The 20,479-nt window shown below is 50.3% G+C and overlaps 8 protein-coding genes across 8 annotated transcripts; 4 read left to right on the top strand and 4 right to left on the bottom strand.

Annotated features, from left to right (window-relative positions):
- Positions 1 to 154: 154 nt before the first annotated feature.
- MRS44_011910 (uncharacterized protein) lies at positions 155 to 1,552 on the bottom strand (the record flags this gene model as incomplete). Its single annotated transcript, XM_046274317.1, has 3 exons — positions 155 to 538; positions 589 to 1,210; positions 1,266 to 1,552. The coding sequence occupies 3 exons, from the start codon at positions 1,550 to 1,552 to the stop codon at positions 155 to 157; spliced, it is 1,293 nt and encodes a 430-aa protein (XP_046124607.1).
- A 1,650-nt stretch (positions 1,553 to 3,202) lies between these two features.
- MRS44_011909 (uncharacterized protein) lies at positions 3,203 to 4,162 on the top strand (the record flags this gene model as incomplete). Its single annotated transcript, XM_046272415.2, has 1 exon — positions 3,203 to 4,162. One exon carries the CDS (start codon positions 3,203 to 3,205, stop codon positions 4,160 to 4,162), a length of 960 nt encoding a protein of 319 aa, XP_046124608.2.
- Positions 4,163 to 5,367: 1,205 nt separating this feature from the next.
- Positions 5,368 to 6,093, top strand: MRS44_011908 (uncharacterized protein; the record flags this gene model as incomplete). Its single annotated transcript, XM_046282901.1, has 1 exon — positions 5,368 to 6,093. One exon carries the CDS (start codon positions 5,368 to 5,370, stop codon positions 6,091 to 6,093), a length of 726 nt encoding a protein of 241 aa, XP_046124609.1.
- A 520-nt stretch (positions 6,094 to 6,613) lies between these two features.
- Positions 6,614 to 7,744, bottom strand: MRS44_011907 (uncharacterized protein; the record flags this gene model as incomplete). The annotated part of the gene is made up of 2 exons (XM_046273202.2): positions 6,614 to 7,600; positions 7,661 to 7,744. The coding sequence occupies 2 exons, from the start codon at positions 7,742 to 7,744 to the stop codon at positions 6,614 to 6,616; spliced, it is 1,071 nt and encodes a 356-aa protein (XP_046124610.2).
- Positions 7,745 to 9,418: 1,674 nt separating this feature from the next.
- On the bottom strand, positions 9,419 to 12,194 carry MRS44_011906 (uncharacterized protein; the record flags this gene model as incomplete). Its single annotated transcript, XM_065619913.1, has 6 exons — positions 9,419 to 9,482; positions 9,536 to 10,811; positions 10,864 to 11,291; positions 11,355 to 11,564; positions 11,618 to 12,000; positions 12,057 to 12,194. 6 exons carry the CDS (start codon positions 12,192 to 12,194, stop codon positions 9,419 to 9,421), a joined length of 2,499 nt encoding a protein of 832 aa, XP_065475985.1.
- Positions 12,195 to 12,778: 584 nt separating this feature from the next.
- MRS44_011905 (uncharacterized protein) lies at positions 12,779 to 14,716 on the top strand (the record flags this gene model as incomplete). The annotated part of the gene is made up of 6 exons (XM_065619912.1): positions 12,779 to 12,944; positions 13,009 to 13,173; positions 13,245 to 13,405; positions 13,470 to 13,971; positions 14,046 to 14,273; positions 14,331 to 14,716. 6 exons carry the CDS (start codon positions 12,779 to 12,781, stop codon positions 14,714 to 14,716), a joined length of 1,608 nt encoding a protein of 535 aa, XP_065475984.1.
- A 307-nt stretch (positions 14,717 to 15,023) lies between these two features.
- On the top strand, positions 15,024 to 17,094 carry MRS44_011904 (uncharacterized protein; the record flags this gene model as incomplete). The annotated part of the gene is made up of 5 exons (XM_046277889.2): positions 15,024 to 15,221; positions 15,324 to 15,427; positions 15,488 to 16,114; positions 16,168 to 16,879; positions 16,936 to 17,094. 5 exons carry the CDS (start codon positions 15,024 to 15,026, stop codon positions 17,092 to 17,094), a joined length of 1,800 nt encoding a protein of 599 aa, XP_046124613.1.
- Positions 17,095 to 17,508: 414 nt separating this feature from the next.
- Positions 17,509 to 19,558, bottom strand: MRS44_011903 (uncharacterized protein; the record flags this gene model as incomplete). Its single annotated transcript, XM_046273203.2, has 8 exons — positions 17,509 to 17,805; positions 17,857 to 17,961; positions 18,015 to 18,725; positions 18,781 to 18,852; positions 18,901 to 19,192; positions 19,242 to 19,312; positions 19,365 to 19,435; positions 19,489 to 19,558. The coding sequence occupies 8 exons, from the start codon at positions 19,556 to 19,558 to the stop codon at positions 17,509 to 17,511; spliced, it is 1,689 nt and encodes a 562-aa protein (XP_046124614.2).
- Between the last annotated feature and the right edge of the window lie 921 nt (positions 19,559 to 20,479).

Below are 20,479 nucleotides of genomic sequence, written 5' to 3'. Positions count from 1 at the left end.
TCAGCTACTGAATACGAACATCAACGTTTTCATACATACTCGAAGCACCACTTGGACCACTAATAGACACATTCTAATGTATTGAAGCGAGCCGTATCGCAACTGGGCAATAATAGTCTATCCCGAATCTCAATATATGGAACCCCCATGCCAATTAAAGCTGGGACTTGACTTGATGCGTGATTGTTTGACTTCGCGGCTTCCGCTTCCATGGGACGAATCCACTGTTCTCTTCTAGAAAGGGAACGTCATCCAAGATTGGTCCATTTGCGACCAGGGACACGGTTCTCATGTCGGCAATCCTCGCTGCCTTTAATGCGGGTTGAGAAGGGCCTGTGGATAGATCAAGGCTGACTCGAGAGATATCCATCCACAGCCTAGCTGCAGGCTCCCGGGCGCCTTGATATGCTATAAAAGCCTGACGCAAGTCTCTCTCGGAGGGATTCGGGCTAGAGCGTAGTACTCTTTTGAGGACGTTAACCAAGGTGATTGCGTCCTCGATACCGCAGCATGCCCCTGCACCTCTAACGGGATTCATCTAACGGATGTCAGAGTATTCTAATCGCGAGAAGCAATCAGGGGAGGTACCTTGTGTGCTGCATCCCCAACTAAAACCATCCTGCCCCAATGCCACCATCGGAGTACCCCTTCATCGAAGTTTGCGCTCCCACCAGCCGATTTGCTATTCCACAAATCACCGAAAGTGACGCCGTTGGCGACGGGAACCCGAAGCCAGGGCTTGGCAGCATCCTCTGCGTCATTTTGTCCAAAGTGTGTGCGCTCCCTCGAGACTGGTATGCGGCGATAGGCAGTGATATGTGCCTCTGTCTCTGACGTGAAAACTTGAACGTGAGTACCCCGTTGGTAAATATTGATATTACTGCCAGGGGCGAGTCCTTGAATGCAGTCTGTTCTACCGAATACGCCTGCGTATGGTGCTTCGAATGGGTTCGAACTCTGGTCAAAGAGTCCTTCTGGTGCTTTGGCCATCATTTGATCTCTGACGGTGCTCCAAATACCATCAGCTCCAATGACCATGGACCCAATTTCTGAGCTCCCATCCGCGAATTCGACTCTGACGCCGTCTTCGTGGGAAACGATGTCGGTGAGTCTCTTGTTTGTCTTGACATGTTGTTTCCAGCTGTCAAGTGCTTCCACCAATGTTTTGGCAAAGCTTCCTCGATTGAATAGCATCATCGGATAGCCGTAGCTAACAGCATTCAGCATGCCTTACTGTAGCTACTTTGAAGAGGAATTTGACTCACAGCATGACCAGTTCCTCGAAGCCCTGGCCGTGCAGGACCTCGCCTTGAGCTGACAAGTGCATAGAATGAAGCATGGGTTGGCCAACCGCCTCGACAGCATCCAGAAGGCCCAACTGATGAAAGATTCGCAATATGTGAGGCCATAAAAACAGACCGTAAGCCGGCTCCGGAGGAACCTGCGCTCGCTGCTCAATGATCACAAAGTCGATGCTGGACGCTTGTAACGCATGTGCGAGCACTAAACCCACAGGCCCAGCGCCAATGATGATAACCTTGAAAGTACTCATGTCGCCATGCATGCGTATAGCGATGTTTGAAAAATGAAAAGTTCACTCTAAAGCAGAAGATTGGAAAGCGTTCGAGCCGAGGGTCCCATCAAGTGATGGGCGTCAGCCCGCTGCGTCAGCAAGTCAATTAGCCTGGCTCTCACCTACCATATCCAGATTAGTGCTGACGAGATTGAAACCGGTGATATCGCACGAGCTTACTGCACTTTCGTGTGATCTGTCATGATAATTACCTTCACCATCAATTGTTAGAAGTAAAGTTCAAGACTTGCCAACCATTAGCCACAGCAAAGCAACGAAAAATGCTTTTGAGTTTGCGAAATTCATTAAGGCTTTGCCTCTAAATCATATCCAGTAGATAGGATGGTCTGGCATTCAACCAGGCTCCATGGGACTGCCCTATGTTGACCCTCAGGAGGTCAGCATCTGGCGTCAAGTATCTTGGGTGTTCTGGGCCAACACTGTGTTAGCATTGGGGTATAATGCTATGATATGTTGATAATATCTTCTTTGATACAGTTGAAGCCAGGCCCTCGATGGGACAACTGAGCCGTTCTGAGCCAAACCCAGTACGGCGAGCTATAAGACAGCTTTCAGGAAATCATGAACAAGTTCACCGAGAGGACCTTCCCACATGCAGTGTAGTTTATGCATCTTTCCTAGGCCGATGCTCCTGAATACAGCACAGTTCACCCTGAAGCTACCAGTGTACTTTCACTGATCATGAAAGATGTACACCGATGAGGATCGAATGCATGTATTGGATTCAACCAAACGATCAATCCACACCAGAAAACTTATTAACAAGTCAGACTACGCCTAATTTAACTGTTGAAGTTCTTTTGGACGGTTTAATGAAGATGATGGGATATGGCAGCGCAGAGCGTTTCCCACCTTCCAAGACGATATAAAACAGCAGATGCAGAGATGAATGAGAGCTGTGGAAACTGCATCGCGTGAAGATGGACATGCGTAGCCGTCAAGAGATTGCCTCGAAGTGTCTTCCTTCTACAGATGGGAAGAGTCTTGGGTGACCTCGCCGTCAGAAGGCCAGGGCTCGGAGCCTGACACGCCCTGAAGTGCAGCGCGTTAGGGGCACACACAATGGACATGTTGGGTTCCTGGAACGTGCAGAATAAATGTGTTTTCTAAATTTGTCGTTTATAAATTACGAATAGCTTCGTCAATACCTTCCTATCCGACCTTAGAATAGCTCAGGTTTCCGAACCTGTGTTTCGCTACCAACTTGGTGTGCCATGGGCAGGCAGCGACGCATCTAGTCTGAAAACTCGACTGATTATTCGGCATCCAGCTTCTTTGGCTGTCTTGTTCTGGCAGTCATCACGTGCTAGAGGCCCGATGGTCTTGGGTCGGGGAAGTTCGAGTTACCGCAGCACGTCATGCAAAGAGAATGAAATGCACGGGTGGAACGATGAGCCGACTAGCCGACCCAGTCGGCCGGGTTGAGCCAGTTAGAGAGCATAATTGCGCGATAGGCTACTGTTAGGTCTCTTCAGGGCATCAGCAGGTTGCATTAGTGGCAGCAACTGGACAATGCCTCCCCTGTTCTCTTTCTTCTGACCAAGGGTTTAAAAAGCCATCGATCAACATTGTTCAGGCGAACTTGACCCAAAAACCATTGTTGCCGATATGTATCGCTTGTTTTTCTCTTTACTTCCCATCGCTGCCCTCCTTTTCTGGCAAGCATTACGTGACACCCAGGCGCCGCTTCTCCGCCAAGTCTATCAATTTCCTCACGGTACCTGGGTCGAGAATATTGCTGTTCGACCAAATGGGAATCTCTTGGTGACACTAGTGAACCAACCCGAGTTGTGGGAAATCGTGTCACCCCATCAGCCTGAAAACACCCGAGCGCATCTCATCTACCGTTTCGACGACGCTGGAATGGCAACAGGGATTACCGAGATCACCCCCGATGTTTATGTGGCTCTGACACCCAACCGTGTCTGGGAGATTGACTTGACCAAAGCAGCTACCCGCACGAGGCTGATTGCCAACATTGACAAGGCCGGGTCCCTAAACGGAATGACCCTGCTAAACCAACAAGAGGGGACAGTCGCTATTGCTGATTGCCAGTTGGGCGTTGTATGGCGCCTCAACACCAAGGATGGCAGCCATACTGTCATGCTGCAAGATGAATCAATGGCAGCAAATGATGATCTCGGCCCCTTGCTTGGAATTAATGGCCTGAGGAAGCATCAGGACTATATTTATTACGTCAACACCCCACGAGGACTATATGGCCGTGTGCGTGTAGACGCGATCAATGGCCACGCCCTAGGTCCCTATGAGATCATCAGCCAGGGAGTCATGGCAGATGACTTCGCTATTAGCCCTCGCGGTGTTGGTTATCTTACAGGAGTTGCGGAGAATGCCATCTTTCGGGCTTTTATCAATGGGACGCAAGAGATGGTTGCAGGGGGTCTCGGCCGCAAAGCTGTGACAAGGCCTACGTCGGCTGCTTTCGGACGAAACGGAGATTCGAATATTTTATACATCACCACTGGAGGAAACACGAGTGATCTGACTACTTACGACGGGAAGGGGGAAATTCTGGCCTTGAAATCCAATCCATTAGAAGAAGTGTGAAATATCTACACGATGGGCATGGTTCTGACCTGCAGGATGTTGGCCATCTCACCTTCAACAAGCAAGTGCCAGGCGTCCACCCCAAGTCCCCAGAATTATCCCGCAAACGTGCAACTCAGCCGTGTAGGTTCTTGTAGAGCACTATCCTTAAATTAACTTCTTCGCTCGCCCTCACATACGCGATGGCCACGGCTCTTTGCCACGACATCGTAGAAAAGTACATGCGGTTAGCATTGAACCCGATACCATAATTATGGAAATATGTCTAGCCACCCGGCGGTTGGGAAGAAATCTACTGATAAATTGCTACTATCATGGCGAAGTCAAAGTCCCGAATAAAGAATAAAGGCCTAACATAACGAAGCCTATGGTGAAACTAGCGCATTCTTTTTTTGTCTCTTTTTTTTGCTTCGGGAGATAACGGTTCCGATGTTCTAGAGCATTAGAGAGCTGGGAAGAGAGAAGGAAGGAGGCCACTGTGTTAGCATTTGGATATGATGCTATTATGTGTTGATAATGTGTTCTTTGTCATAGTTGAAGCCCGGCCCTCGATAGGATAACTGAGCCAGAAGACCCAAGAGAAGTAGGACTTAGTTCGCGAGGCTTGTATGAGTCAAAGCCAAAGACCGGCCTTTTGGACATATCCCTTCAATTACACAAGTCACGTCCTTGAAAGACCCAAGAAGACGATACAAATCCCATTTCATGCGCATATTTACCCATGTCAATAAGCTAGATGAGGGTCACTTCACCTGTGATTAGTTACATATGGCTCCTAGCGCCGCAAAAGTGTGCCGTCCTTTTCTACCAACGAGCTTGCATAGTCGTCTGTCGTCTGAGAAACAGAGAGGCAACATGTCTCCAGCTGTGATCCCTCTAGCCATCCTTGCTTGCGGCTGAGAGAGTCGAGACCCGTGATGTCGCCATTGTGTAGGGTAAGTTAACCAATGGAAGTGGGATAGCTTGCAAGGGTGCAAGAATCGACTTGTCTGGAACAAACGTCACAATTCAATAGCGTCGAAATAAGCGAGAACATTAACGGGTTTGGTACTAGAGTTGAAGAGCTGAGTCGCCACTTGCAGTGTAGGTGCTCCTTAGTTACCGAAAGCCCCAGAATACAAATATGCCCATTGTTCCGAAGCAACAACTCATATTCAGATCAAAGACTGCCCATACGTTTCATTAGCAAGCAGTTAAGTTCAAGTATGAAATACTTATTCACCCTCGTCTCTCTGTTGGCTTGTGCCTTGGGCTCACCCACCCCCTCCCATGCGCTCTCCATCTTTGACGACGATGCCATCCCTGTTGTGGACCAGCCAGACCTCGAGCTCTTCAACCTCACCAGGCTCTCTGGTCACTACATAGATACCAAGGGATCAAGCATCGAAAAGCGCGCACTCAAGCTCGATTACGTTTTGTACGATGTCGCGTTCAACGGCCGCAATGAGGGCAACTTGGTCCCGTTTCGGGTCACTGGGCAACTACTTGTCATTAAGCGCATTCCGGTTGTCAACAGTCCAAATGGCGCAAACCCCGTTGATGTTGTCATCAAGATCGGCAACCCGGCTGGCAATCCCGTCGCGGGAAGCATCCACTACGTGACCAACCGTTACCTAAATCCCTTCCTTGGCGGCATTCGAGACGGGTCACGGACCGATTTCGCGCGTGTTTCGGTCAAGTCAGACACGATCAAGGTCTCGGCCGACACAGCCTTCTCACTCATCAACGCGCTCTCGGTTTTCAATGCCAGGAGCGGTTTCTTCGCTGATGTGTACAATGCGTATAGCGGAGGGTTTACGCTGACGGTCAAGAATGGCAAGATGACAGGGAGGGTTGGCTTTGTGGGGAAGCAAGTCATTTCTGGGGCATCGCCGCCATATCGAGCTAGGATTGGGGGCAAGGCAAGACAGAAGGGCAGAATTACGCTCTAAGGATCGGTACAAGCATGACGTTGTGGGGTTATGTTTACTACTGGTTAAGTTCAGAAGAATGGAGATAATCGACGAACTGTTGGGAAACAGCATCTGACCAGCCTCAACGTGAAGGTAACAAGTATTTCCCGATAAGTGGATCAGAAACCAAGGGAAACATCCATGGACGGCAATCCGCTACACAATCAGCACGGATCTTACCCTTGCTGCAGCCGACATCGATGCCAGGAGCTACGCGACTCACGAGACAACGGGAGCTGCCAGGACTTATAGAAGAATTGTTTTTTATTATTAGTCCACTATGGGAGCATCGCTCTTATATCGCTGATACTTAATTACCTTCCTCCTCTATCTTGTTTCTCATATATTTCAGACGATATGAGATAGCTTATGATTCGGAACGGTATGTCCATGTCTAATTCGGATCCCTTTACTGCAATCTCGGTCGCCATGAAAGAATATATACAAGACAATCCTGGGTTGACATTGCTGCCATGTGAACACCAGATAATCCAGAGCTCTACCATCCTAGGGCCAGCTTGATTGATGCCTCGAGCAATACACCGCCCTGAAGTTGAGTGGCTTCATTTGGATGGTAATCACAGCCAACTTCTGAGCCTTGCGAAGGCCAATCAACCAAATGGGTTTTCACATCACGGAGTTGCCGCATCGCGTTCTTGAGCATCTGCACAGATGTGGATTTCTGCGCATCAGCCTCCGAGGGGTAATTGTCGCTAAGCATTGGGGAAGACACAAAGAAGAAGTGGGCTTTTGGGTAGTGAGAGTGTATGCTCCTCACAAACGCAACCAGCGCTTTCGTAAGATCCGCTGGATCGACAGGATCACGCACACCTAGATAGCTGAAGTCGTTTGTGCCGAGGTTGATCACTACAGCATTTGGTCGCCACGAATTGGGAAACGAGAAACTGTTATCTTGGTCGTTGGCGCCGTTGCGTGTGTAGAGGACTGGCATGGGCGGCAGAGGGTCAGGAGGCGTTGAGGCATAGTTACGGATCAAGCCCTTGCCACTCCAGGCGATGACACTATAGTCTGCACCCAAAGCACGAGCTGCCACAGCGCCGTACGTCTTTCCGTTGTTTTGCAGAATGGCCGAGTCTGTGCAAGGTAGAACACCATCGAGGCCGTATCCGACCGAGATGGAGTCGCCAATAATCTCAATCTTTCGTTTTGGCGCCGTGGTAGGTATTAGAATGCCATCGGTGTCGACACCAGTGATGCGAAAAGTACCCAGGGAACTCTCGGATCGTTTACGTAATTCGACAGTGTGTGTTCCCTTTGGCAGAGCCGGTGTCGAGATTGAGGTGCCGTTCACGTTTCCAATGAGAATTGGGTCGCCACCGTCGATTATTAGATCAACGCTGGAGGTCCCGGTCACAGTGTTAATACCGATAGTGGCCTTTGTCCCGTCGAATGTGAAAGACACGCCGGTGCTTGGCCATGTAAGCTCCTTGGTCGCCGGGTTGACTCTTCCGACAAAGTTGTAGCTCTAGGTACATAGGTCAGAGACGTTGGTTGTTGAACAAGCAAGGATGATGATTAGACTTACAGGTCGAGGAGCCTTGGCGGAGTTTCGAGGCAGCGTGGCGGCCGTAACGACGGTTGCAAACAAGACGAGTATCGTCACCTTCATATTCGGTAGCTAGAAGCCGTTGTCTGATGACGTGACCGAAGAATTTAGGAGTCACTGAGAAGGAACATCCATCTATACGGCCCTCCCCCTCCCACTCGAAGGAGCAGCAGTTCATACTATATACTTTGGCAGGTCTCCTGATTTCCCTTCCGGGACGGACAGCGAACGTCCGAATTACCCCATTAGCCCAGACTCCACCTTCAAGGCTACCCACCCCGCGCAAAGACGAGGTTTGAACTATATTAGCCTATTTTCAATATGATCATGCTCCCTTGATTAGAAGGCTGGTTAAATCACCATGTCCTCGAATTGAGCCATCGTTCCTGACTTCATACTAAGGACCACATGAGCAGTTGATGCAACTTTAATCTTACCTGTTGATCTCTCTTTGTTCTTTCTTCCAGTCAAACCTGCTGACCCAACAGTCTTGCAGAGACTTCAAGACATCCAAAGTGATGCCGAATTCTGCTCCGGTTCCTGGAGTTTGGGTTGCCGGAAGACAAGTCTCTTCAATCAAGTGCAGCATGCGAGAGAGTCGACCGGAAAGATCGACACTGTATTATTTCAGGTTAAATAGTCGATAGGTTTGCTCTGATCTGGAATGATGGCCCAAAGGTAGACGAAACTCCATGCAGGCTCAAAAGCCAGCACAGAGTCGTAGAGTATCTCATCTTGGTGAACGATCTGTGGCCAGGTACTATGGTGAAGAGAAGAATACTTGAGAGTCTTTGCCGCACCAGCGATGTGGAAAGGGCTCATGTAATGAAGTGGCCGGGGTGGCTTGATATTAAATGCTGAAATCAACCCGCACAGTCAAATAGGAGATCCTCTTCGGCATCTCTGAGGTTTTCCGTTCACTTGTACGATGCCACATAAAGCCGAGTCCGTTCGGATACCGTAATCATCGATACGAATAATTACGCTGAGAAATCAGTTCTCATCCTGCCTCAGCCACCAATAACTCTCAAGAGTGCTGTGGATGGAGTGATGGCGCTGCCTAGGTCGAGGAAGTGATGGCTTGTGCACAATCTGAGACATGCATTGTTTGCACTGACATTGGCGGCTATCTTCATGCACACTTGTCAACACCAATAAGTGCTATGCACAAATCAGGTGCATAGATATCCAATGCAACTTGGAAGAATAGTGTATTGTTATTCTTAGAATTATGAATGGCTACTCCCACCCACCACACCAATGTGTGAGGAAGCCACAGGCTCTCCTCCAGCTGGAAGCTGACGATACCCTAAGGAGATTGGAGCCCGAGATATTCGAGTGAATGCAATCTGCCCGTGACTAACCCTAGATGCATAGGAATAGACGTATTAAAAGGTACAATCAGGACCGGAATCGACACCCCAATGTTCCGATAGCTTCTCGACCAAGGATACACGAATGAGATGGTCCTTGCGCCACATGCCAATAAGCGCTTCGGAAAGGTTGAGGAGGCCGCAGCGTTGATTGCTTTTCTTCTCGAAGATGAATCTAAGTATATTACTGGCGAGACTGTTAGGATTGACGGTGGCATGTGTGCCTGAGTTTGAGAATATGTTATGACAATAGTCTTGATACTTCTTTTGCCGTCTGGGTTTGATGTCATGTATTGATAGCTATGTTTTTGCTATTGTGGCAGATGGCCTCTTTCAGAGATGACGTCAATATACAAACCACTGACTATGCGCCGAAGCTGAAAGTCTGTGGCACGTTGAGAGTGTGCGTAGACTTGACGTCTTGGGGACTAGAGCTGGTCGAGACATAGAGGTCATGATCACCCCCCTCAACCTTCCATACCTTGTCTTCCTCGGACCAAAACGCGGCACCATCTCGCTTGAATGAGAGCTGCAACTCTTTTTCTCTCCTGGATCCAGGTGAACCTTGTCAAAAGCAACAAGGGCCTTTGGCGGTCTTCCCTTATCTTTACCTCCTTTGGGTGGTGCCAAATACACCTGAACGACTTCGGAACCTGCTCTATCACCGGTGTTGTGAACTGAAGCTGTGATGGTCACTTCGGCATTGGCATCGCCTTCGCTCAAGGTTCCGGACAAGGCAGTTCCAGAAACCTCGAATGTGGAATAGCTTAGGCCAAAACCAAAGGGGAAAAGCACCTCCTTCTCAGTGCCATACTGAGAGTCAAAGTGCCTGTAACCAACATTCACACCCTCAACGTATTCTACCTCTCTAGATTCCCAGCTGTCAAGTCCAAAGTGCCCGTAGCAAGCCGTGTGCTCAATCTTCTTGGGCCAGGAAGCAGGCAGTCTTCCGCTCGGGTTCACCTCACCAAGAAGAACATCGAGTACGGCATTGCCAGTTTCCTGACCGCCATACCAGGTTTGAACAACGGCAGCGACCTCGTCAAGCCAGGGCAGCTCAACCGGCACACCAGTTCCAATGATAACGATAGTATTGGGGTTAACCTTGGCAACTTCGGCGATGAGCTTGTCCTGGGACCCGTTGGCAGGAAGTGACATGGTAGCCATGTCTTGGCCTTCGGTCTCCCACTGTGGCGTGTTTCCGACAAAGACGAGTGCAACATCAGCCTGTTTCGCCAGCTCCACGGCTTCCGATAGGAGCTTAGCCTCCATCTCTGCTTGCTCGATGAATCCGAGATGAACTGCAAGCTTATCCTCCGCAAGGAACAGCTCGGCGTTTGGCACCGGAGAGATGGTTGACTCAACCAAAATGTCATACTTTTGGCCTGCGATGAAGTCGTACTGGACATGCTTCTCTTCTTGCGCACCCAGGAAGAACATCATTGCCTCTTCTGTCTCCTTGATCTCACCAAGAAAGACTCGGTTGATGAACAGCTTGGTAGGCCCCATGCCAGAAAAGCTCAGGTAATGCTTTCCGCTGACACTCGGAGTGTACGTGGTGGTCATACGTACAGCCTTGGCATCGTCGATCTCTGCGTTCATGATAGACATGAAGCTACCCCTCGGATATTCACTCGTGTGGAAGGCCTCGTCAGACATGTCGAGAGTTTTGAAGAAGTCGCAGATGAAGCCAGGGTTGCCGTTGCGGTTGACAGCACCAAGGGTGAAATCGGGGTACGTGCGGAATACATGTGCGCCTATGCAGGGGTGATTAGCGGCCATACCAACAACAGCAGTCATCGTACGTACCTTTGGAGTATGAGACTTTGCTCTCGCCAAGCCTTGATGTGATGGCATCAAACGGGCTGACCTTGTAGTGGCAGTTGAGGGATGCGCTCCCACCCCCATGGGCCGCCGTCTGTTTCGCTAGCGGACCAAGCACCGCAATGTTCTTGAGGGAAGACGGCTTGAGGGGTAGCGCTTTACCAGCATTCTTAAGAACAACCATGCCCTCTGCACTGGCTTCACGGATGAGTCTCTCATGCTCGGGTCGGCTGACAGAATACTCAGGAACCGGCTCCCGCCTGTCAGTGAATTTTCCAGTCTGGCGGAGCAGCTTGAGGATATTCAGAACGTGCTCGTCAATATCCTTGAGATGAACCTTTCCATCGTCGACTAGCTTCTGCACGACATCTCCCTTTCTCCGGTGAGGAGGACCAGGCATCTCGAGATCAAGCCTATGGTACAACGTTAGTGATCAAGAAATCCAGAAATACAGAAATACCAGGTCTAGCGCTCACCCATTGCGAATACCGGCGTCCACAGCAGCCGAGGCAGCACCCCAATCAGTCATGGTCAACCCCTTGTAACCCCACTCATCTCGAAGTATGTCTTTGAGAAGCGTGGTTTGATCATCGACGTAGTGGCCATTGACTTTGGGGTAGCTTGTCATTATGCACCAGGGGTCAGACTTTTTGATGATGATCTCAAACGGGCGCAAGTAAATCTCTCTTGTATTCTGTGGTCAGTCTTCTTCGTGATAGCATTGAAACAGATCACGTACCTCATGGCCCGGTCTGAGACTGTCTCGTTGACAGTGAAACGACGGGTGTCTTGTTCATTGATGGCATAATGCTTCACTGTCGCCCCCACCCTCTCGCTCTGTAGGCCCAGAACGTACTCTGAAGCGAGCTCGCCAGCGAGGAGAGGGTCTTCGGAAAAAGACTCGAAATTGCGTCCGCCAAGCGGCGAGCGGTGTGGGCACACAGTGGGGCCTAGAAGGACATAGGCCCCCTTGGTCTGAGTCTCTTGGCCCAGGGCAACGCCAACTTGCCGCGCAAGCTCGCGGTTAAAAGTAGCCGCCAGTGACACGCAGGCTGGGAAACATGCCGCAGTCCTGCCGTCGAGAAAATCGGCGCCCCTGGCTCCATTGGGGCCATCGCTGACCTAAAGAGAGCGTCAGCCAACCGAGGCGGGGATGGCCAGGGTTGGACCACACGTACCTTGAGAGAGGGAATGTTGAGACGGTCAATATTTTGAGTCTCCCAGGAGTTCTTTCCCGCAAGCAACGATATCTTTTCACTCGTTGTCAGTTGTGACAAGAGCTCAAGAAGCTCAGCATCCGTAGGTGGTTGTGTCATGATGTCTGTGCAGGATGGGTGATGGTAACAGGTGCAAACTCGACCAGAAGAGAAAGGAGAAAGGGAATTGTTGACCAGTGTTAGATCTACTCATTGGAACAAGAAGAGCTGATGCGAGAATTGCTTTGTCTTCTATATCTTGCCATGTTCCAACATGCTCATCCATGATGGGAGAATCCTCGGAGTTACCCTGGCCTCTACTTCAGGACCCGACCCCGACGCTAACCCCCGGACTCCATTTTCAGCTCCTCCCCACCAGCCACGTGAGCATTGGGATTCTCCTGAGGTTTCTCCGCTAGCGCCAAGTGTAGGCCTCTCATCCATGAGAGCGCCCTTGTCACTAGCATTGTGCCATTGATCAAGGTTTGCAGGGATGCCAGAAGATGCTTAGTGACCCCGTGGGGAAGAAAACCATGTGGCGGACTGCCATCCGGAGTTGGTTCTGAAAGCCGATGTTTAAAATATATAAATCTGGTCGTCTTGAGCTGCTTCAGACTCCATGACTATCAACAGCCGATCTTTTCCATTTAGACCAACTGGCATCCAACAGTCCAGCTATTAATATCCAACTTGCATCCTCTAACATGTCAGACGACAAGGAAGCATACCCTGCGCATCCTCAAAATGCGACAGAAGACGACCTTCCCGCTGTCCTTGAGACATCATCACCGGCCGCTCGTTTTGAGCACCGCCAGCACAGCTTGACAAAGATCCAGGCAATCAAAGAGAACAAATGGGGGTTGGTTTGGTGTAAGTCGGCGTACCGTTGTTGTGGCATATGGATGTCGCCAGTGTCTAATATTGACGTGAATAGGCATGTACATGTTCTTCCTTTGCATCACATGGGGCTACGACGGCTTGGCTGGTGCCATTGTCATCTCAATTGCCCAGTTCCGGAGGGATTACGGAACTCCATATAACGGAGATTGGGTCATTGATGCCAACTGGCAGCTTGGATTCCAAGCAGCTACATCATTCGGTATGCTCTACGATCTTCTGCCTGGTCTATCCCCCTCTCTGGTCTTCAGAGGCTGATCTTTCTAACTACAGGCTTGATCTTTGGCGCCTTTGCCTCGGGTCTCGCCATCAATCGCTATGGTCGCCAGCCTGTGATCCTGGTAGCATTCCTCTTGTCCATTGCCGGTGCATTTCTACAGTACTTTGCCAAGGACCTTGCCATGTTCTTTGGAGGGAAAATTCTGACTGGTATCGTATGTGATACCCTCAATTTCCCTTGTTTCGGATGTGTTCTCGCTAACTGGTGGAATCCTCCAGCCGATGGGTGCCTTCACAACCGCTGCGCCTCCTTATGCCTCGGAAATGGCTCCTCTCGTCATTCGCGGTTCGGTCTCCGCCGGAATGAACTTCTCCATCGTCCTCGGACAGTTGCTTGGCTATGCCGTCATGCGCGAATCAACCAGCACCTACACAGACGACCGAACTTACAAGGTCATGTTCGCGACGCAATGGGGCTTTGCAGGCGTCGCCCTCATTTTCCTGCCCTTCTTTCCCGAGTCCCCATACTGGCTGGTTGCCCATGGACGCGAGGACAAGGCGCGACATAATCTGGCCAAGCTGCACGACTCTTCGTACGACTTGGATGGGCACTTGGCCGAGATCCACGACTCCCTAGGACGACAGAACCAGGACAACGAAGCTCAGGGCTCTTTTGCCGAATGCTTCAACAGTGACAACTGGAAGCGAACTCTAGTAGCGGCTGGCATGTTCTTCATCCAGAATGCCTCGGGCCCTGCGTGGGTTGTTGGTTACATGAGCTGTAAGTCGATCCCTCTGTGTAGAATGAACAAGGTATGCTGATCCATCATCCTAAAGATTACTTTCAGTTGGCAGGTATGGCTGCGGATGTGTCTTTCGATACCACAGTTGGCCTCGCTGGCGTGATGGTTGTCGGCAATATTGTCGGTTGGTTCTTTGTCGACTATTTCGGACGTCGAGGAACAGCGCTCTACGGCTCCATCATCCTGTCGATAACGCTGTTCCTTATCGCAATCCTCTCTCTGATCAAGGCCTCGGGTGCAATCTGGGCCCAGGTGGTATTCATGGCCGTCTGGTCATTCTGTAAGTGGGATCCGAGAGACGATAGGTTGGAGATGCTGACTGAACCGTGTGCTGCAGGCTACCAGGCAACTCTCGGTGCCGTTGCTTGGCCCATCACGGCCGAGGCGGCCACAACCAGGCTCCGTGCTCCCACGCAAGCCATCGCCACCATGGTGAACGGCTTGAGCGGTTGCATCTGGTCCTTCAGCCTGCCCTACGCTATCAACCCTGACGAAGGCAATCTCGGAGGCAAGATTGCCTTCATCTTTGGTGGCACTCTTGCAGCGTGTTGCATCTTCATCTTCTTCCTGGTTCCCGAGACCAAGAACCGAACCTACATTGAAATCGATGAGCTCTGGAGCCGGAAGATCCCTGCAAGGAAGTTCAAGACAACCAGTCTAATTACGGTGACCAATGACAAGGCGGAAGAAGCCGGGAATACCGAGGTTGAGCACGTTCACTAATCAAACGCGGGGACAATACATACATTCTCCGCGCCAAGCTGCAGGGTGCAAGTTTGACACATGATTGGGGCGCTGATTCGATCTTGTCTCAATGACAGATGCCTTAGATAGTCATCTTACTCTCTGCTTCGTATTGTGTCCATATCAACCATGAGAATAGAAACTCTGGCCTCCCTGAATACCCAAGTTTAATTACTAAACCCCAACTATTTCGCAGACGTCTCACACCCATGCCGAAGACGGAGCGGGGCCACCAAATGGCGCTTTTTTAGTCCTCGGCTACAGGGCTTGGCAGTTGGAGGAACTAATGACCCTGCTAACTGGGTTCACTCCGCTCTTCGTCTCCTCTTCTCTCACGCCATTTTCTATCATTGACCAGTTCCCTACAGAGAGTATAGATCAGTCTATCATGCCCAGAAAGGAGGTGCTAGAACGTCGAGCAGCGGGCAAGACCCGCAAGATTGCACGACGGGCCTGTGATGTGTGCCGCAGTCGGCGAATACAGGTAAGCAAGCCCGCACTAACTTGGTCCCCTCTCAGGGGCTCTGAGAGACCTTGGGCATGGTCCTTCCTTGTCTTACTGACCTTCATCCTTCATCTCGTACAGTGCTTGTTCTCTGCCGATTCTTCAGCTGCTTGTCTTAGATGCCTTCGACACGACGTGCCCTGTACCTTTTTGACAAGTCGTAAACCTCGAGGACCTCCGAGCCGGTATGTCCATCCAATCGCCCAGTCCGAGCTGAATTGATTGACTCATTAGACCCTACCTAGGCATATTGCAGAAGCAAAACAGCGCGCCGCTCTCTCTTCACCACCATTGTCACACCCTGACCAACAACCGTTGCCACTGCCACTACCACTACCGATTGGACCGATTGGTATAGCTCATTTTCTCCCTGAGCCCGTATTTCTTACTGTCATCGATGACTTTCTTTTCCGGGTCTACCCGCTCGTCCCTTTCATACACCTACCACGGTTCAAGGCTCAGCTTGCAAGTCGCGACTTCGAAACTGACCCGGCATTTTTTCGCCTCTGCGTGGCCCTTTGTGCCATCACCGTTGCATCACTGCCTCGAAACCTTTCCAGTTATGGCATTGTGGGCTACCACGATGCGGCGCAGGTCGTCGAGCGGGCCTCTCATCTCATCACCTGTAGTTACATGGCAACATCGCCGTCGTGGCAAGACCAGCCTTCCTTCGAAAGGCTCAGGGTCACAATCCTGACAGCTGTCGCCTTTCTCTACGCCGGAAGAAACCACGCAGGCTATGTATGGTTTAATGAAGCGGTCCCGTGCTGCCGTGACCTTGAGCTATACAAGCGTGATGCATACAAAGGGTTGGACATTGTCGACACCGAGCTGCGCAAGCGTGTGTTCTGGCTGCTCTTTATTGCTCAGGTGTCAGTTCGCTCCATGAAGCCGTGTCTGCTACATTCTGACTGACAGGAACCAGGCATAGCCGAGTCAACGATCTGATTCCCCCGTGCGGCCTTCATTTTTGTCCACGACAGACAGATTGGGAGTTTCTGTTACCCAAAGAGCTTAGCGATGAGGAGCTCTGCGGCGAGAGTGCCCACTCTGCTAGGGGCACACCTCTGATCTCAGGGTATGTCGCACTTGTGAAGCTCTATCTTTCTGTCTTGGATCACTTGGATGAGTTCTTCCCAAGCACCTCAGCACCTCATATTCTCTCACATGGTGGGGTCGTCGCTCGCGTTTTGCCCAGGGTTGAATCGTACTCGAATCAAGTACAGATCCTATCAGCGTTTCCAATGCTTGATTCGCTTCTCCAAGTCATTCAGAGGCTCAACACTGTCGTGGATCAACTCCCTGAACCCCTGAGCCTACCACTAGGTGGTAGAGAAGTACGACGTTCAGATGACCACCCAGCAGCGGTCTTCCAACAAAACCATCCATTCCATTCCATGTCGGCAAATCTCTACATGACGGCAATCTATCTGCAGTCCGTGATGCTAGAAGTCTGTTTGGATAGATGGCAAAATCGATCTCGGGAACTTGCAAGAGAGGGTGAGGGTTATTATGTACCAATTGATGAAGCAGTCAGCGCACATCTATGGTCCATCAAGGCATCAATAGGAGAAATGTTGGTAGGTGTCCTGACATGCCTCTCTGGTCCTGATTTGGAGTCAAATGGTCAATCTATGGTGAGTTTCTCTAAACATTTGAACCATTTTTAGACTGTAAACTGATATGACGATAGATTGTTAAGCTACGACAGGTGGCATCGACGTTCCTGTATCCTGATGGCAACTCTAAGGACCCCAACTTTAACTTCATCAACAGCTTCGTCAGTCGCCAATGTCTTGACAAAGCACTTAGTGTCTTGATTGAGATAGATTATTTAGTGGCCAAGAACTGATTCATGCTTTTGTTAACCATTTGTAATGAAGCGGGTCCTTCTTGCAGCTTTGTGGCTATACACTCCAATATGTTCTTTGTTATAGTTGAAGCCCGGCCCTTGATGGGTTAACTGAGCCAGAAGATCCAAGGAGATCGTGACTACACACTCACTATATCCGGTTGCCATCCCCAAGACCAGCAGCCCTGTAGCTAAAAGGGACACTGCCTAGCACATGAAAGCAGTCACGGTTTTTTTAAACTATCCAGGCTCATTAAAACTCAAGATGAGGTTAGGTTTGTTCGTTATTGGGAGAAAAGACGCACACACTCTCTACCGAGGCACAGTCGTAATTCACAACTTCCCCCTTGTTGCGCAATCTAACCGAACTTGGATGTTTTCCAAATCCATCCTTTGTTACAATATATTGCAACGTCATTGAGTTGTTCCTACTCGAGCTGTGGGCAGACTGAATCCACAATGCCCTTCAAAAATGAGAACCTTCCCTTTCTTTGACCAACTTCTCGTAGCTTTCAGCCGTCCTCTCGCGAATCTTCTTCCCCACATGAGCAAGGGGATGTGAAGAAAGCCCGTCACTGTAGCCAGAACACCCATTACAATACACATGTTCTGCAGGCCTTGGGTATCCAACCACGGGACCGTTGCAAAGGAGATGGCGATGCTGAAGCAGTTCCGAATGAAAGCCACTCCAATGAAAGCCTCACCAGTTACCTAAAGCGAATCAGCGCCTACGCATGGCATCAGGAGATAAAGGACACTCACAGCTTGGTAGCTATCGATCAAGACGCAAAGAGCGACGTCACCGAGACCACCAATCCCGAAACCAAATATGGCACTTCCAACACTAGGAAAAATCCAATGCATACCCTACGTCATTAGCACTGGTAAAAGAGAGAAGCAATCGAAGGGGTATGATGTACCTTGGTCGCCGTCACACCAAACATGATGAACCCACCACCCAGACAGAGAGCAGGGAGGTGATTGAGCTGAAGGCGCATCTCAGGCTCATAATAGCCATGGTTTCTTCGCGCAAACCAAATCACAGTCCGATCAGAAAGCGCAGCATATATCGACCCCAGGATACAACCGACAAAGATGCCCAGGTTCATGTTGCCAACGCCAACGGTACCAAAGTTGTACGGCGGTTGCGTAAACACAATCGAGATGAGCGAAGCTTGGGCCGTGATCCAACCAACGGTGAAAGCGTACGTAAGGGCCGTGTACATGACTGCTGGGAATCGGCACATGATGACAACCGATTGCCATGCGATACTCAACAGGCTCTGATCCGATTTCGTGACGAGGCGCATTCGCTGTCGCCAAGTGAGCAGGGGGATGCTGGGGTCGATACGATGAGTCCCGGCGTCTGAGACTTGAGGCATGATAGGCGAGCCTTGGTCTGCCTCTTGGTTATCGGATGCTGACCCTTTGTCTTTCTTGCTGCTTGAAGCTGGTCTGACTTTTGCCGTCTCCAGGCGTCTAGCCTCAATGCAAGGGATGTACTTGGTTTCTTCGAAAAACAAGCAGAAGTAGATCAATAGTACAGCCTCGAATGCAAAGAGGACCCAGTAACATAGCCTCCAGTTACCGTCGGCCGACATGTATCCGGCGATGATTTGGCTTAGAAAACTCTGAGTCCACTTAGTTAGCTCAGGTCCCATTGCTGAATGAACAGTGAGCACGAACTCCTATCATCACCATGACCATGTAAAGACCGTTGGCGGTTGCACGCTGGTGCACAAAGTACATATCCGCAACCTGACAGTTGTTAGTCAAAGATATAGACAAGTGGGGCCAACTTATTACCGTCATTTCGACAATTGTCTCATTGGTAGCGTTGGCGAGACCAAACAACAGCTGTGAGATGAACAACTCAGGAAGGCTGCTCAAGCAGGCCGACCAGACTGCCATGGCGAGAATGATGGCGGTGGAGAGGATGTACATGGACCGTCGGCCGTACTTGACCGCTGGCGGGATAAACAGGATGCAGCCCACGGCCGTTCCGACGTAGTTGACGGCCGAGGCAGCGTTGAGTTGGCCATAGGTCCACCCGAACTCAGGGATCCAGAGAACCCAGAAGAGGATGGGGAGGGACGTCCTCGAGGATGCTCAGTCAACATCACTCAAGGATGGGACGAGCCACTCACTGTGTAAAGATGACTGCTGTGATGGCAAGGGCAGGGACAAAGTTGGCTAGTTTACGACCGCGACTCCAGTTCTAGGGGTAGAGGTCAATGTATGATAGCATGTATCGTATATGAGAGCAGTACCAATGGATCGTTAGGGTCGGAGGATGGTGTCGGCTGCAGCACCAGCTCTGAGCTCTCGAAGAAGCCATCTTCTATTCCGAGCTATCAGTTGAGGAATCAATACTTGGGGACTCGTGGAACCAACCTCGAATCACACGAACGGTGCCCGGAGGTGTGGTGAACTCTGGAGGTGGAGGTTGAACTGGCCGAGTCATCTTGAAGATGCAGCAAGGTCGAACGATGTAGGTGATGATGGTTCTCGTCAAAGAGGTACGAGTTGGAGAGTTTTCATGGCCGTATGAGTGATCAGAGCTCTCGGACTCTTATGTACGTGGCTATCACAATGCTTGACTCTTGATATCTCTGGAAAGGATGTCCGATAAGCTGCCAGCAAGGAGTTCCTCAGGACGGCTCCGCCTACTTGATGAGGTTAGCGTTATCGCAATACGCTTAAGCCCCCCGGTCATTTGAAGTGCCAAAACGCGGGGAAAGCGGGGAGAGGATGGGCGATTCGGCAATCAGGGGAAACGGAACGGAGCCGAGGGTGAAGTCGTATTCAAAGGAGGTGTGCGGGACATGAGTTTTGATCACTTGACACCAATATTACGTCCCGAAGGCATCCAATTGAGATGTGGTAAGTTTTTGAGAAGCAACTTGAAGGCGCTCCTCCTGTCCACGGAGATATCATCATCCACAGTGCACACCAAAAGTTAAATGACTGCAACACCTTCAAAGTTCCATTCACCACAAGACTACCAATCAAATTATGCGGCCCATTTGGCATTACCTGGGGCCTCTCGTGCCATATGGGTCAAGTATTCAAACTTGTCTCATCTATAGATCATATCTTTAAATCTCTAGACCCAACCTCCGCGCCTGATCCAGTTGTGAAAAAAACCCTACCCTGCACGAATACGCGGCACCCATGTCGAATTCTGGTCAGTCAGACCTAATAAATACAGTATATTGTCCTATGTTGTAGTGTATATTCTCAGCTTAGTCAACAATACTGGTGTTTGCGACGGTGAACTCCTCGACTCCGGGTGCTCGAATAGTACCTGAAAGGACCTGTCATACTCCAGTCCATGCCGGTCTACACCTAGGATATTCTCGAAAATCGCATCCGGTCGGTCTTG

Source organism: Fusarium solani, assembly GCF_023522795.1.
Source record: "Fusarium solani strain SB1 chromosome Unknown bctg00000007, whole genome shotgun sequence".
In the NCBI taxonomy this organism is placed as follows: Eukaryota; Fungi; Ascomycota; class Sordariomycetes; order Hypocreales; family Nectriaceae; genus Fusarium; species Fusarium solani.
Note: the sequence above shows the minus strand (reverse complement) of the source record. Positions and strands in the feature narration are given on the sequence as shown.